General features: G+C 40.3%; 1 protein-coding gene across 1 annotated transcript in view; it reads right to left on the reverse strand.

Annotated features, from left to right (window-relative positions):
* LOC145502045 (uncharacterized) overlaps positions 1 to 12,303 on the reverse strand; it is a 31,024-nt gene extending 18,721 nt beyond the window's left edge. The window contains 12 exon segments of the mRNA XM_081481345.1: positions 64 to 261; positions 511 to 702; positions 2,541 to 2,792; positions 3,071 to 3,259; positions 3,709 to 3,900; positions 4,519 to 4,713; positions 5,368 to 5,598; positions 6,097 to 6,297; positions 8,514 to 8,705; positions 10,159 to 10,353; positions 11,046 to 11,294; positions 12,077 to 12,303. Coding sequence (XP_081337471.1) covers positions 64 to 261; positions 511 to 702; positions 2,541 to 2,792; positions 3,071 to 3,259; positions 3,709 to 3,900; positions 4,519 to 4,713; positions 5,368 to 5,598; positions 6,097 to 6,297; positions 8,514 to 8,705; positions 10,159 to 10,353; positions 11,046 to 11,294; positions 12,077 to 12,275 — 2,485 coding nt within the window. The 5' untranslated portion in view covers positions 12,276 to 12,303.
* Between the last annotated feature and the right edge of the window lie 5,909 nt (positions 12,304 to 18,212).

Consider the following 18,212-nt stretch of genomic DNA (forward strand, 5'->3'; position numbering starts at 1 on the left):
AGGTGGTATAATATTTAAATCTATCTCGGTCAAGATATGATCTATATAGCTAATATCGCTTACCAAGGCATTGTAAAATCGAAGATTCATTTTTGCTCCACTTTCCATCGTTTCCACAAAGAATCGTGGTAACTCCACCGTTCCCAAGGAAACGATCTTTGCATTCGAAATGGCAGACCGTTCCGCTGACCGGGAGAGACGTGCACATGCGCGGATAAATGAAGCCATACCGAGGCGCACTTAGAGAAGGACATGACCGTACTGAAAAAAATGATAAATAAGTAAATAAATAATCAATATAATAATAATAATAATAATAATAATAATGATAATATGCTGAGAGTAGATTAGTGTTTTATGACTTCGACAGAGTTTGCAGCCACATATTTGACGGCTCTGCGCCAATAACAGCAACGTGCGCTAAGACGTAACAAAAAAACTGGCCCTTAATTAATGGAGAGTTTTAAAGTCAAAAATGGGACGAAAGGCTTGAACCCGTTCATAACTTACTTTTACAGACTAGAACCGATTTGTCCCAGTACCCTTTAATGTGGCCCGGCTTGTGAAGGCAGGTAAGGGTCTCGGATCCAACCAAATTGTATCCATCGTCGCAGCTCATTTTACATGTGGAGCCATAGCTGTTGTCACAGTCTCCCACTAGAAAGCCATTCAATGGAGGGAGCAATGTTTTGCATCGCAAAACTAAAGAACAAAACGGACAAAAGGACGCGTGACGACCATTTATTGCATTGCCAACGGCATGGCCACTATAATTTTGTATGGTATCTTTCAGATGTAGAGCGCATAATGTTGAATGCCTGGATATCGTTCGACATTACCCGACATATTGCATTGACGCGTTTATCTTAGAGAAAATATTGAAACTATCATGAGACCAACAATGATGCATAAACCCTTGGGAAGGGTGTTATTTCATTAACAGAGTTCTTGTCCAGGAATGAATGTAATGACTCTAGAAAAAGCCTTTTGTCCTTGCTTTTCACGCCTGTTTCCAAACTGCTCGCATAATTAGAGGGTATGTCGTAGCGAGCGGTTTCGGCATGCTATTTTACCGCGGAGCCGACATTCCCATTCGTTCCAGGCTTGTGCTTAGCACAAGCCTGGAACGAATGGGAATGTCGGTTCCGCGACTTTTTCTAGATTCATTACATTCATTCCTAGACAAGAACTCTGTTAATGAAAGAGCACCCTTCCCAAGGGTTTGTGCATCACTGGTTTCCTCCCCAAGGGGCAACGAACAATGACGTCTTAGCCACATATTTGCATTCCGCGACTCTTGCAGAGTACAATTCTCTGAAGAAGAACGCAGAAGGCGATCGAAAATTCAGTTTTAACGTTTTTTAGATCTGTTTCAGACTCTTTTTTTTAGAATTTTAATCATAGGCACAGATCGCTCTAACAGTTTTATTGCGAGACCATTTTGTTGTAGTGATAAGTTAATAGAGATGGTGAATTTTAAGCTCGGTAATGAAATGTGAAGGTGAATTAATCAACATGACACGAGCGTGGGACAAAGAAAAATTCTGAATCCCGGACAGGAATCGAACCCATGACCTCCCAAACTCCGGGCGGGCGCTCTATCCACTGAGCTACGAGAACTCATGGAGAGCAAGGTCATTTAACTGAGTTCATATATGATAGGTGTCCTGCATACTGCTAGGATCAACGCTATCGAATTCATCGTGAGTAATGATAAGTTAATAGAGATGGTGAATTTTAAGCTCGGAAATGAAATGTGAAGGTGAATTAATCAACATGACACGAGCGTGGGACAAAGAAAAATTCTGAGTCCCCGACAGGAATCGAACCCATGACCTCCCGAACACCGGGCGGGCGCTCTATTCACTGAGCTACGAGAACTCATGGAGAGCAAGGTCATTTAACTGAGTTCATATATGATAGGTGTCCTGCATACTGCTAGGATCAACGCTATCGAATTCATCGTGAGTAGTGATAAGTTAATAGAGATGGTGAATTTTAAGCCCGGCGATCGAAAATTCAGTTTTAACCCAAGGGTTTATGCATCATTGTTGGTCTCATGATAGTTTCAATATTTTCTCTAATTTTAAGCTCCGAGCTTAAAATTCACCATCTCTATTAACTTATCATTACTCACGATGAATTCGATAGCGTTGATCCTAGCAGTATGCAGGACACCTATCATATATGAACTCAGTTAAATGACCTTGCTCTCCATGAGTTCTCGTAGCTCAGTGGATAGAGCGCCCGCCCGGTGTTCGGGAGGTCATGGGTTCGATTCCTGTCGGGGACTCAGAATTTTTCTTTGTCCCACGCTCGTGTCATGTTGATTAATTCACCTTCACATTTTGTTGTAGTTGTCCATACAGTGACAACGAGACGCTTCCGAAAAAAAAAAATGTTCAATTTAAAAACCTGTGGATTCTAAGAAGCCCTTCTCGTCTGCAAGGTGCAATTTGAGCCTGGTTGAAACTAATCAATTGCCATTTTTGCTGGACTCGGATGGGTGTTTTACCTCTACGGGACTAATTTTAGCTTACCTTCCAGTGTGACGTGAAATTTGCAGATTCTGTAATTCCCTGCTGCATCACTTGCGTTGTAAATAACCTCGTGTCGTCCTTGGTAGAATCTGTTCCCGGTTGGCACACCATATTCAGTCACATTCGGTACCACGCCAGAGTTATCAGTTGCAACAATTGGTGCCCAGTTTATTATGGTGTAGTTTCTCCCCCTGTCTGCATAGCGTTTGATGTCTTTTGGGCAAGTAACGCCAAAAGATGGTCTTTCCACGTTTGCAGGAATTTAAAGATTATTAAATTAGACATTTGAAAAAATATCGAGGTCTTCAGCTAATTAGCTGATGAAGAAGACTCAGCGGTTTCAGCAGCTCAGCGAGAAGCCCATTAAAAGAACCTTTCATCAATAGTTTATAACATAGATGGAAGTATAAGGAAAGCTAAGCGAAATGGTCATTTTAATGACGAAATTTTAACCTGGAACATTTTGCCTTGTTATACGTCTTGCAAAGACGAAGAAACAACAAAAAAATCTTCTTGAAAGGTAAACAAACCTTTGCAAAAGGAAGTGCTGTTTTTTGACCACTGACCATCACTAAGACATGTGACTATTGGCTCTCCATGCAGTCTGTAGCCTTTGGAACAAGAAATGTGGCATGTAGTGTCGTACTGAGGGGAATTTCTGCAAGAGCTTGGTGTCACCTGACCATCTGTTGGAGCTTGAAGAGACTTACAATGGACAACTAGCGGGAAAAAAAAAAAAAAAAAAGAAAAGAAAATTTCCTTATTCAGCGAAAGCTTTCAGCATTTTCTATACCAAAAGGTATTTGCGCACTTCTCTGTATGAAACTGGGAAATTCAAACAAATCCACTCAGAAATCGTGCGGAAAAGGATTGTTCTCGTTCAGTCTTTTTTTTTTTTTTTTCGTTTGCTAGTTTCTATAACTAGCTGTCAAAGACTAAACAAAACAAACAAACAAACAAACAAACAAACAAACAAAAAACGAGCAAAAACATAAAGCGAATGCAAGCCAATCCAGCTTCCATGCACTTTTGGTCAGCTAACGACATTTGACTGAGATATGAAGACCAATTTCCAGGTATCAAGAAAGTTTGATCTGTTACCCATCAACGTAACTGTAGTTTGTAAAACCTAGTTGCAACTACTTATGCTTTGTACTTCTTTCTCTACCTTGACAGTACGGTTCCTCGCCAGACCAGGTGCCATTTGCTAGACAGACCGTCTCCGTCGAGCCGTTAACCCGGCGGTAGCCACGGGCGCAATATAAAAGACATTTATCACCAAACACGTTGTACAAGGAACTGCCTCCGCAGCCAGACTGAATGCTGTGAGGTGGTGGAACGAGTCGAGTACACTTAGCCACTAAGAGAAGATAAAATAAGGCGACCTATTACTTTGTGCACTTGAAAGACTTACGAGCTAGAAAGATCAACTCGAGTCGAGCACACCTGAACAAAATGATGAGGAAAAAAATTATTTACGTTTAACTGAATAACCTATTACTCTGTGCGCTTAGAGTTAAAAATATTACCTTTTAATAATAATTTAATAATACCGAAAATATGAGCCACTACGATGTCAGCTGCTATTAATATTGCAGAAGGCTGTAAACCATTTATTTTCAAGCCGGTGCTTTCGGCTTCGCTGTAAACGACGATGGTTCTAGTTGCAATTCCTTATGGCATGGAAAATCAAAGTTATTTACTGAAGAAATAGAGAATAACGCTTCTTTACTCGGCACAAAGACCAACGTGCGTAGAAATGTCAATTACTTAATCAGGATTTATTACGAAGGTCGTTAAAAAAAAAAAACAGCAAATTAGGTAATTCTAACAAGTGAATATCGTGAATCGCTATTTTATTTTCCTTTATATTTTTCTTTTTGCCAAAATACACAGCGTACATAACAAAAAAAAACAAAAAAAAAACAAAAAAAATATGGGTTCTGACATCAGCTCCAAAATTATGTTAATTACATACCTTCACATTTTGTCTCATTGCCTGTCCACACCCCCTTTGATGTAACTGGATCTTTCTCGCAAACTTTGCGGCCTGAGCCATTGATGGTGTAACCATCGTGACAAGCGAAGGAGCATTCTGACCCGTACTGATTGTCTTTGGTACACTGTAAGGCGCCGCCAGCTGGAGCATACAACGTAGGCAGGCATCGGACTACTAAAAAAGGCAACAATAGTGCAAAATTCAAATTTGAAAACGTTATTTAGTACCTGAACACGAATGATATACTTAAAGAGCTTTCGCGCGAAAGCATGATATCTTTACGCGTGTTATGTCATACGAGAAAAGATCACTGTTGCTATGGTTGCATAACAAAAGCGCCTTTCACAAAAAAAGGCAAATTATGTGGTATTTCATTGGCGTTTATATAGTAAATAGAACATTACATGGCTGCTTGGAGAGACACAATTTCTCTTCTCGTTTTGACAAAAATATATATTTTCCAACACGTGAACGGAAATTTCGTATCTTCGCGCTGCAATATAATATCCTCTATTTAACTGATTAATGGCATGGAATATAAAGACAAGAGCAAATGTTTTAAAATCTTCCTAATTCAGCTTTCAGTGGTAAAAGAACCCCCTAAAAACCCTCAACGGAGCTGTACATACATTCTTTTAAAACACGTCACTGACAAGCTATTTAATAGGTAGGGCTGATCAGTTCAGAGCTGACATTTAAATGGCTCGATCACAATCAAACTGTTATATGATTAATCAGATATTTGAAACAAATATTCTCGATTATAGAGTCTATTCCAATCTCTGCGTAGGGATGGAGGGGGAAGGGGATGGGGCATGCGCAAATTACCTAAAACGAAGACCTTGACTTTGCATTCGGCAACGTTCCCTGTTTTGTCTGAGGCCAAGTACCGGATGTTGTGTTCCCCAGCGGGGAAAGTGTCCCCAGGTAGTTTCCCATAGTGTGTTATGTTGGGAATGAAGCCAGAGTTGTCTGCAGCTCTAGGGTGAGACCACGTGACTTGTGTGGACTTTACTACAATATTTGATGGACAGTTTGAGAACAATGGTGCTGAGACATCTGTAAACGAAAATGATATATTCTTTAAAATAAGAAAAAGACGCCGTTAATCAGCCTTGACTGTTATAACTAAGATTAATAAAGCCTGATCGGCATCATAAACAGCATCAACAAAAACATTACCACTTCCTCTCCTTCGAGCTCTACTTCTTCTTCCTCTACCTTCTCCTCCCCTCGTCGTCCTTCACCTCATCATTATCGTCATGAACAACAACAACAACAACAACAACAACAACACGTTCTTTCTAGCTAAGAAGAAATAAATTGAAATCTAAATAACTTAAATACCTGAGAAATATAACTCTCAAGAAGATTTCTCCAGCTTGCGCTCTTTCCGGCATTTTAAATACATTTCATTCAACCACAACTTATCATGTTAAACTTCTCTAATATTAAAGGCTTCATAATTCGCTTGATAAAGCTCTGCGTTTGAAACATTACGCTTCATAATACGTCTTCCTATGTCGTAAGTTGAGTTTCGTAAAGTTAGCGGCTCACCTTTGCACCAAGGATTTCCTAGTGGAGACCAGGTCTTCTGCTGGTTACAAGTCTTCAGACCAGGTCCATGGTGTTGATACCCGCTCTTGCACGTGAATCGGCAATCCGTTGCGTAATGAATGACAGCGCTTACATTAGTGCAGAATGAGGGGGTTATGTCCAGTCCTTCCGATGGAATGGTAATTGGACGACAGGTGATTGCTGTAAGGGAACAAAACACAGCTTACAAGTCTTACACCAAATACAGTGGTTTTCAGTTAGGTGTGGAAAGTAATCGGTCAACTACTTTGGTTTTGGTTTTTGTCTTACTACGTTTTAAGGATGGCTAAGTAGTCTAATTACCCGGCAGTGAAGCCTGGGTTTAAATTTCGGCTCTCTCTTTTTTTGTTTTCCTTTCGTTCAGTCACAAATCGCCATCTGGTCTCTAAGGCGCATGCGTCACCCGTGCATGCGTACAGCACATGAAATTTGGAGAAGTTGTCGTCGTGAAAAGTTAGCACGGATTCTATGATTTCTAGGGCGATGATATCACATACAAACGAACACATCGTTTGCGGTAGACCAACACTAAAGGACGTTATGCGTTTTCGGAACAGGTCGGTCTGCAATCCCTACGAGAGATCAATTTACGAGCGAACATTTTGAGTGAATTTATCAAGAATCATGTTATACCAAAGGAGCTATCAACCGGGGCTATCAGCTCTTCAATTTGATAAATAATATCTTCAGAAGCGTCATCGTATTTTTAGACGTGATCGTGAACCAAGTAGAATCCTAGCACGAACTCAAGAACGTCCAAGCAGCAAGAACAGGTTAGAGAATTTGTTTACCAATGTATCTGTTCGAGTACACCAAAGTAAAATGCTCTGAGAAACTTCGTAAAGTATAATAAAGTTAAAATCTCGAGCTAAACGATATTCTCTCGTTATTTTCTTGTAACATAGTTATGTCTTTACAAGAATAACACGCATATAGCGAATTATTGTACATTTAAGCTGAAAGAAACTAATGTATGTTGACCCCAGCAAAACAATTATTGACTTGCACTGTCACGCAATCCTGACGCAATAAAAAAAGATTATTCGAAAACCATTTTGTGGATAAAGTCAAGAAATTGTGATGTTATAGGAGATTAATAAAGATGCACTTCTCTAATTTTTAAGTCCGTATGTTCTCCCAAACCTCCGCGGTACACCAACATTGCGGCGGGAAAATAGTGTAAACATCTGGAACTTACGTTTGCTATCTAGGCGACTGATTATCTGTACTGAACAAACAAGCATTTCCATGAGCCCTTTTTCTAATACTTTAACTTTTGAATGGGCTAAAACTCACGAGATAAGTATATGTTTTTTCGACAAACGCGTTCGTAGCTCTGTGTCGCGCAGCACCATAATTCTGAAATTCAGTGTCTCGCTCGCTTGGGAAACGCAAAAAAAGAAAAAAAGAAACAATAACAACAACGACGACGATGACGATGACGACAAAGGCTAAGGAAAATAAACTGAAACGTTTATAGGCTGATATAAAGGCCTTGACTCAATTCACGCCCTAAAGGCCTGCAAACGAGTATCAAGCTATTAGTCGATTCCAAGAAATGCAATCAAAGGCAGGATATCTTGAGCACATCGATTCGATTGAATTTCGTACGACTTCAAATGCAGAACATTTAGCTCAACTGCAATTTAGCTAGTGCTTCTCAGTATAACGACTGCCTGAGTGCACGCAGCAAAGCTTCTAGTTGATAAGTAATTATTAGTTGTTTTTTTTTTTTACTTTTTTTGTAGTATTAGGGGGTCAGAGGGCAATTGGCACGCAAGTTCTGTTTCTTTCCCCCGTCACAGCTTTATTTTAACTTAGATTTTCTGACTCATTGTATACTATCATTGACGACGAATTCATTAAACAAAAACTTAAACCCAAGTAATTGGTTTGGTTCTGGTATAACGACACTGAGTTGAAAACCGCTCTAAGTCACAATGAGACATCTTAAGCCTGGAAGCCTGATAACATCAAAATTTGTCAATAGCTCTTGTTAGTTAATTTTGGCCTGTAAAGGTAACTGCCAAATAACAAACCAACAGGAATGTAAGTTCGAAAAGATTGAAAATGGAGAGGAGATTGTTTAATTTATTTCAGATAGATACATCGCTGATCCACAAAAGGTGGTAAATCTTCACACTGAGAACAAGTAATATTGATCAAGTGGCTGAGATTGTAACCTAAGAAGATTTGATATTTGGCAAAAACAAATAGTAGAAAGGTTAATGAAAACAAACAACAGTTAAAAAAAAAAAAACTTCGCTTTTCGCTTTTTGAATCTGCTTTTAACAATATTTTTTTTTTAGATCTACATCGTTGAAAACCAGCAATTCTGTTGCTCAGTCATAAATGTACGTAAAAAACACTCTCCTTACGTTTGCACTGAATTTCGGTTCCACTCCACTCTCTTGATTCCAGACAAGTTCTTTTCTGTGATCCCCCAACAGCCTCATATCCCAACATGCAACTAAAAAAGCAGGATGTGCTGTAACTAGAGTTAGGACCACCGCAGCCGTTCCCAGACTGAATGGCGTGATCGGGAGTATTGAGAGATGGACAGCGGATAGCTACGGCAAAAAATCAGATCATTGATGAGAAAGTGCCAGAGCTACATATAGAAAGCAAGAATAAACACAATAAGTAAAGAACGGCTCCTCTTTTTTGGGGGAGTGGTGGTCTAATAGCCCGAGGGGGTACTCCCGGAAAAATTGGGTGGGGGCGTGCGGCCCGCTTCCCAAAACCCGTGCCCTATTTATGACCAAAATATGGGATTTTCTTTACCCTATGTATGACCTGGCCAAAAATTCGATATCTTATATATGACCTGACCCTTTAATGAACACCCTGTCTCAGACCTGCTCTATATGTAATTTGCTTCCTAGATCAGACCGACGTTAAAAACAGTGTCAATTCAAGACTAGAGTGCAAAACCCTATACCCTATTTATGACCAAAATGGCCAAAATCGATACCCTATTTATGACCAGAACGGCTGAAAAACCATACTCTTCGGTGCTGCACATAGCTGCATAGCCCATGTAAGGGAGTAGCCCCTTGGATGGAGGTGGGGGGCTTACAGCTATTACGCTGGACCTTCAGTTCGAAAGATCTGAGTTTAAGCCCTGGCCAGGACACTTTACTGTCACAGTTCCTCTCTGCATTCAGGAACATAAAATGAGTACCGGCGAATTATAGTGTTATGGCAACCTGACGGAATTCTAGAGAGTAAAGGGCAATGGACTAGCATCCCATCCAGGGGGAGTAGAAATACTCCTAATCGCTTCCGGAACTATGAGTCAGTTTTGCTAGAGAAAGGTTGAAAATCACGTTTGGGATAGACTTTTACAAACCAGTTATACGGCCAGCGTTTCAGTACTAATCATTTCAAGTTGTCTCTTATTTACTGACTGAATCAACTAACATCCCTTAGCTTTTTATTGTCCGTTCAACTTGCAGAGATTTTGAATAGGTGACGTGGAAATTCGAGATTTGCCTGATAATTATTTTAAATACCGTGAATGGTGTAAATCTCTAATTGGTCGAGCTTTCTTAGGATTACCCATTTTTATATGACTGAGGAAATTACCCACGCTTCTGCATCAATCTGCAGTATAATGCAAATTACAAATTGACGATAAATCGGCCTACTCCTCCAGTCAATCACAACGAAGTAATTTTTCAGTCAAACAAGGGAGGTGGGAGATTGGAGGCGCGATGGCCTCAGAGTTAAAGGATTGCGCGGTCGTCCATCATTCTCGTAATATCGAAAAGGAAAATGGGTATAAAGATATCACTCTTCGTTACTGGAAAACTGAAGAAAAGTGGGGGAGTAATAAGTAAACAATCTTCTGAGCCTTTTCTTTTAATTTTGTGAAGCAGCTAGTGAAAAGAGCTAAAATTGTTCAGAATCCAACTGTAGCATCAAAACTGTAGCATCAAAGTATGTGTTCCATGCAAACTCTCTTAATTGTGCTGCGTGGTTTTGCATTACCAGCCACAAGACATAACCTTGGTAACTTACTTAAACATGAAGTTGTATTTCCTGTCCATTGGATCACATTTGTCCCTGCTATTTTGTCGCACTTTCTCTCAATAGATCCTCTCAATTCATACCCCCTGTAACATGCCAATCGGCACACACTTCCATAGACATTTCCACAGGCCACATTCTCCAATCTGCCGTTTACAGGTGCCGACAACACAGAACATCGAAGAGCTAAAAAGGAAACTAGGTGATGTGAATTGGCCGTCTTAGGGCATTCGATTTTAGAAGCGATTAATTACGACGTTTAATTACTCAAATAGTTTAAGGCCTGGGTCAAAGGCTTTTACCGGTTGAAAAAATGTATTAGTTATATTTCTGAAGGCATAAATGGCAATGGAACTAAATTTAGCACACAGTTAGTTTTTAACGTCCTGAACATTTTTAAGCAGAATTAGTGCTTCTGACAAGTCACGTGACATGTCACGTGACGTTTAGCGGAAAATAGCCATTGTTTGAGGATTTGGTGGCAGTTTTTAGTAATATCATCCAAAACGAATGCGTTTTAGGTGCGGTTCAATTATTTCCATACTCTCATGTTTAGAATGACCATCCCTCTTTTTGCAGAAAAATTTTAGAGGCTCAAAGGTCGTTTTTTTCCACAAAATTCGACTTTTCATTATTTATGTCTTCTAAAAACGACAGTAAGGAAAATCATTGAAAGCGTTGATCATTAAAATGAAATTTCGTCACCAGTTCGCCCAGTTACCAATTTTTAACAAAACGATCACTTGACACATCACGAGATCAAAATAACATGTTAAGGCAAAGCAGGACGCTGAGTTTTATAACCAGGGAAAAATTTAGCTTGGATTCACAAATATAACAAGAGATATAGCTTCCCAACCATAATTTTTGTTTCTAACCTTGAACGCTAACTTGGAAGTAGCAGAGATTCGTGTTTCCTGACGGATCTGTAGCAGTATAGATTACGGTATGATTTCCCTCAGAAAACACGTGTGGTGACGTCATTTTCGGGGACATAGTAACACTAACTTGATCATTATCTGTAGCTGTAACTAGTCCCCAGGTCACTGTGGCTGAAGTTTTCCCCTCATCCGCAGAAACACTTTGTGCAGATGGACACGTGTCGCGAAACGAAGGTGCTTCATTGTCTTTAAACAGAATAACAATATTGGATTTAATTGCATTTAACTTGACTTATAGCCAGTGACCCATCTTTCAGGCAGCAGTCATCAATCACAGTCATTTAATTTCTCAGTCACTTGGTGACTTGGTCACTCAGTCCCTCGTTCCCGCGTTTTCTCGATCACTCGATCACTTACCCTGGTTACCAAAGGGTTTTCAGCGGACGAAAATACCTCGCTGCAGCGATTACATTCGCGGTAGACATGACGCATCTGGTCTGGTTTCAATCACATGGCTTTCGCAGGAATAAGATCTGAAAATCGCGCTCTGCTCCAGAGGTTTTTTGCGCGGGTCACAATAGAGACACTACTGACACCGGAAACCGCGCAAGAAAAACCTCTGGCACCCAGGATATCAGGCACTCGGCCACTCGTTAACTCGGTCACTCGCTCACTCGCTCACTCGCTCACTCGCTCACTCGTTCACTCGTTCACTCGCTCACTCGCTCACTCGCTCACTCGTTCACTCGCTCACTCGTTCACTCGTTCACTGTTTGTCGGTTGTCCCACTCTCACTTGACAATTACGTCGGCTAAACTTTTTGTTAAAGTTTGTTTTAAAAAACATTTTATCGCAGTTTTGTATAGTTAAATATGATTTAAACATGTATGTCATAATACCCTCGATGTCGAGGTTTTCACGATACGATCGTTCTAACGGCATTTTCTTCCATCTCGTGCTATGTTTTATACCTGACTACGCAGCATCACGCAACGCGTTTCTCAAAGCTGTATAATCGAAAGATTTACCTTGGCAGTGAAATCCACCTTGAGTCCAGAAACCGGCGTCACACTCGTTTGACCCAGGCCCATTGCGTGTGTAGCCTGGATTGCACTCGTAGGAACATACTTGACCATGGAGAGGTTTTGTTTTACAAATATCAGGAGTGATCTGACCATTGTCCGGGGCACTTAAGGCTCGACACTTGCGCCCTGAAAAAGAAGCCATTAGTAAGTACTGAAATATCAAAAGTTGATTATTTCAAAAAAAATATTTTCTTGCAAATGTTTTCTTTCAGCGAATCATTAATCACAAACATTTGCGCTGTTAGCTATAAATATTTCTTTATGATGTGGCACCTCAATGGCCTCCGAGAAAGAAAAAAAAGTCAAAATGACCACATTGCATTCTTCATTCATTTCGCCAAGTATTTAAAGAAGTGCAGTTTACTATATCCAATTTTGAGGGGCACAAATTGTACTTTACAGAGAAAAAACAAATCTTGCCCTCACGGACTGTTTAAGCTTCGGTTACCAGTAAAGCGACACTTACAATCGTTGACCTACACTTCTGGCCTCGAATTTCGAGATAATTCAGGAAATTACCCATACTAATTACTAACAATATTTTCTGAGTTGTTTTCCTCTCCAAAACCCATTTTCAGGATTTTTGAAATCAATCTAAATTTGTTCTAGTACCTTGCCATTTCGAAGCGAAATTACCTGAGCAAAAATCGTCATGCAAGGCTACAGGTTTCCCAAGCTCTGAAAATGTGCGTCTGCTTACATACAGTAGCACTGGGATTACGCGACAACCGAAATATAAGGATGTGTGTGTTTATTTGATTTTCGTGCAGTTCTAGGCTATAGGCCGATTTATGGCCACTTAGGAAGTTTTCAGTTCCACTATATATCGGACTAGAAGAAAGCAGTGGAATTGAAAACCACCTAAATGACCGAGAACTCGCAGTTGACATAAATAAGCACAGTTACTTAAGATACTGTGAACTAGCCCTTTAAGATTGACTTGTGTCGTTATTTTAAACCCCGGTTTCCTCCATCAGTCACAGCTACACATGGACGGCTATGGGCACTGGCGTGCTTGAAGGCGTGAAAGCCTTTCTTCAATATGAAAGGTCACGATATTTTTGATCACCGAGAATCGGGGCTTGATCGACTTTTGTTAGCACCTAAGCCAAGCAGACCAAAAAAATTCTTATTTACTTGTACAGTGTGCGGTTGTACTAGGATTCCACTTTTCATCAATGCCACAATCAAAGCTTGAAGGTCCATGTATTTTAAATCCATGTTTACACGTGACCGCGCAAGGAGTCCCAGAATCCACCTGCAAATTACTCCTACAATGTGGCGATATCTGTCCATTGCTTGGAGGCAGCAAGACCCTTGTGTCACAGGTGGTTCCTAAAAAAGGTAAAGAAAACTATCAATACAAGTGAATGCATGAAAGACCATATATATTATTTAAACTGCGGAGAAAGATATGAGGACATGATTGATCATCGCAGTTACATACACAACTTAAGCAGTTGTGAAATTAAAACCTGAAAAAAATTCAGGCATGAACGGGATTCGACCCCATGACCTCTGCGATACCGGTGCAGTGCTCTACCAACTGAGCTATCAAGCCAACTAGGAGGTGAGCATGTTGTGAGTTCGTTATATACCCGTATGGTGAAGAATGCAAGTGAACATATGAAAGATCATATCAGGATTTAATTTCACAACTGCTTAAGTTGTGTATATAACTGGGATGATCAATCATGTCTTCAAACCTATCAATATCAACTTCATGTTTTGCACCCAGTTAACACTTTGGAAAGACTTTTCTTTTTGCATCGCAGAGAGAAGCGCGGTGGACAAATGGTTAATACTCCCAGTTGCTTCATGTAAAAGACACTAGCTGGGAGAAGCTACGATAGTATGGAATACTTGGCATAGCAAAAACTATAATTTATCTCGCCAAAAAGTTATTGGTTTTCACTACGATAATTAGATGTCGATAGTTAGCACCTTTTGTTACCAAATTTTCTCAACAAAACGCCCTTGTAGAGAGCACGTTATTGCGTCTACCTAATATGTTGCTTATATCTCTGTCTATGCGCCAGGGAAAACCACTAGCCCTTAATAAAGCCCTTGTTCATGGCTAAATATGAAATGCATTGTAATGTGATCAAGGAGTATTTATCGCGACTTTCAGTGTCCATCTACTATTTACAAACACTTCTCACAAAAATGCCGGGGTCACTTACGTTCGCATCCAGTTTCGGAATAAAGCTTATAACCAGGGTAGCACGCACAGCGGCGAGAATCACCGAAGTCTATACACGTATGATTACATCCTCCATTGTCTGTTTCACATGGACTACACTTTATCCGCTTGCTTTCACCCTGGATGTTCGTGCTGCAGCCATGTCCCCCATGAGCTGGGGAAGGATTGTTACAGCGGCGGTTTCTGGTCTTAATCCCATTATCACATGGGGTTTCGAACCAGCTTGCTGGGAGCCATGAACCCCATCCGCCATGTATTGGCGCTAGAAGAGAGAAAAAAAAAAAAATTCATTTGCGCTCTTTATGTTTCAGTCTCCATCAATGAGTAGATCTTTAATAGTTAATCGTAGAAAACTAATTGTGCGCGAGAAGGTATTTTATTATGAGTCAGTGGTATACCGAGTAGTAACAAATTGATAATCAAAGGAGACCTATGGCCAAACTCGTGAATTAAGTAATCTAGAGATGAAATATGTTGGTGGACTTGCAATTGTTGGTGCATTATTAAATGCTGTCAAAAAAAGCCGTGTTTGTACCACGTAAGGTCACACTTATCTCACAAAGCGTAGGCTTTTGTTGCACACACATTACAAAGACATACGTCCAGAATAGCTAGGGTGGCAAAATTACAGCTGAATATGGAGTGGTAAAGGCTAAGGGTTCTTGGGTCACAGTCAGAGGACATGCCTGCCAACAAAAAGCCATAGAGTACTCTCTCCACACACACACACACACACGCACACACACATGTGCGCACACACACACACCCAGATCTTGGTGTTGATGTTTGTCTGCCTGCTGGGAAAATTTGCATGTATTCCAGTCGTACGAGCGTACAGACCTTTTTCATTGCATTTCACTCAAGGCTATAAGTAAGGTTTCTAACGCGACAGCACTTCTTAACCGCTTGTGTCTATATGTATTGCACGTAACATACATCAAAATAAGTAGCCTTATTTGCAAACTTTTGCAGTGTTGATCGAAAAAATCTGTTGACCTATAAATACGTGTTCCAACAAGCTTATAGGGGATTTCTTTACCTTTGGTATCTTTTCAATCAGAAAGCAAAAGTGTAAATAGAGGACAGGGTAAAAATCATTTAAGCTTATCAAAGTCAAGTATTCGGGAATTTTTTACCAAGTTTATCTGCATTTCACATCCCACTCAGAGTTCAGATCAATGTACTAAAATAAGCAGGACAAGTATAGAGAACACAACTTTAATCTGAACTTAACTCGATGTCGGTTGAACGTGGAAAATTCGACATGAAAGTGCTTTTAACTGCAAAGCCGTGGACGAAGGTTCTGCTGGATTGAACGTTGGATCTCACAGGAGATCTAATCAGCCAAACTTGGAAAGTAAAACGATAATAAGTCAAAGACTACTGCAAGGCTGACACGGCGTCGTATATTTAAAACAATATTTCGGCTGGCCTCAGGTTTAGATGCTACTAAATTAATATATAGATTTAGGCCAGCCTAAAAGCGTAGCCCCTGGGCCGGGTTGTTCCGAACCAAATAACCCAGGAAAGGTAGCTAGAATTTTGATTTGAGTTTTGTAACTTCGCGTTGAGGTTTTCTGTATATTGTTTGGCCTTCTGTTTTGAGTTTTAATAATCACTCTAAACACAAAACAAAGCAGCAAAAAACATTTGTATAGAAGAAAAAGTTATAATTCGGTTAACTTTTAATCCTGGATTAGCGTCAACCGGCTTCCGAACAATCCTGCACTGTTTTCAACAAGTTAACCTGAGACGAGTCCGCGATCCATTAGAAAAACCAGCACTTGGTCAGCGGTCAACTTCAAAAAAACACGCGACCTCGATGAGCTGTAAACTTGAGCCCGCGATATGGTCACGTGATACTGGTCAGCGGATACCTTGTTTTGACAGGTGTCAATTGATCATAACATGGATGTCCAATATCAAAGAAGGACATGGTAAATTAAGGTGCATGTCTCAACCTTTTGTTTGGAGTATGGCCGCCATGTTGCGCGACTCCGTCGTCGTCGTCGTCGCCGTCGTGCGTACGCGCACACGAGCAATACCGCTAGCCATGATAACCATGAGAAAATTAACTCATGGGTTTCCTTTTCTTTCCTATATGAGTATGGGGCTCCGCTTGGCGGCCCTTGGGGCCGCCGGATCTCCGCTATAAAAACAGGTGCTCGATGAGCACATGAATCCACGGCCGTAGGTAAGTGGATTATGAATCTCTGCGGGACCTGCAGATAACAAAAGTTTCGTTTCTGACAAGAGGTAGTTCTTATTATCAAACTGAACTCGGACCAAAATTCTGGATAGCATTTATAATTCCTACCAAAAGACCAACACTTTTCTTGCTCAAATTTTGTGTAAAAAAATCGAGTAAAAACAGACTCTTCTTCATGAGCAAGTTGGACAATCCATACTTCACAACTGGTAGCCACAGTGAAAAAAACAGGTGAAACGCGAACACTTTTCTTCAATAAATGTTTAATTTTGCCTATTACTACTCTGTGTTTAACTGATTTTAAAACTTTACGTGGTAATCTAGATGGTTCTCTGACTCTTCTCCTACATGGAGCAACTGATAAGTATACTAATTAAAAATGAAAGATTTACTCTTACATGTACCTTGCCGAAGTGTAAACACTGGAAAGATTGGCTTTAATTTCACTCCGAGTATTTGCAGAAAAAATACTAGTTACATAATGACCAGGCATAGTTTCTGTGGATGTGTTTTCCATGGTCATGATTTCGTCAGCTGAAGCTTTTTGCTTGCACTCTTCTAAGAGAGTCATATCTGAAAGTGAAGAATGATCATCGCAGTTAATTTTCCAATTTAAGCACTTGGAAAGAAGAAGCCTGAAAAAATCAGGGCTTCAACGGGATTCGAACCCCTGGGCTTTGAACCAGGGCTTCAACGGGATTTGAAGCCCTCATTTCTTCAGGCTTCTTCTTTCGAATTGCTTAAATTGGAAAATTAACTGCGATGATCATTCTTCACTTTCGTCTACAACCGGATTTCATATATGAATTATTGCATATAAACTTCACAGAGTCGTATCTCCTGAAGAGGAACTCTCACGTAATCGCGGTGGAATTGACTGCGTTGTGCTCTGACCGCATCATTCTTCGAAAGGGATGCGTACTCCCTCGAAAGGGCTGCATAATCCCTTGAATGGATCGAATTATCCCTTAAAAGAGCTGAATAATCCCTCGAAAGGGATTCGAGTTTCCTTGAGAGGAATGAATTACCGCGAACGTGATTTCTGTGTCATTTGAGTCGCCCAGTGATCGATGTAATCGGCCTGATTTCAGATTCTGTTCTACATTGCGAAATTTTGTTTTAAAATTTGAGTGCATGGCATTAATGTCCTCTGCATCACAAGCAACATTAGGGACCTCTATAGGATGCAAGGACGGGAAGGCCAAGACGGGAACGGCAGTGGACGCGGGAAATAAACTTTCGCGTGCCGTATCGCCATGACAAAATGCTTTAAGTTGTGTAATTTTCGTATAGGACGGCGATGTCAATATCTCTAACTTCATAAAAGCTTTTCATAAAACCAATGACATCCCTTTGAGATAGTATAGAAATGTTATTCAGTTAAGCTTAAATGATGGTGAACAGGCGACACGGAACTTACTCTTCGTTTACATATGTAAAGCAAACCTTCCTGATCTGTCGGTATGTAATGTAATATTTGAAAAAATCCAGAATTTCCGTATGAAGAATTTATGTGAACGATCTTTGTATCGACCTGGTTCAGATAGCTTTTTGTGAGCAGATCGTTTTAGAGTCGATCCTGCCTGTAGCTGAAACAAATATTTATAACAAAACAAACATTCCGTTGAGTTCCGGGTTGTATGAAAAGATGAGATAAACATCAATTT

Source organism: Orbicella franksi, chromosome 11 (assembly GCF_964199315.1).
Source record: "Orbicella franksi chromosome 11, jaOrbFran1.1, whole genome shotgun sequence".
NCBI lineage: Eukaryota > Metazoa > Cnidaria > Anthozoa > Scleractinia > Merulinidae > Orbicella > Orbicella franksi.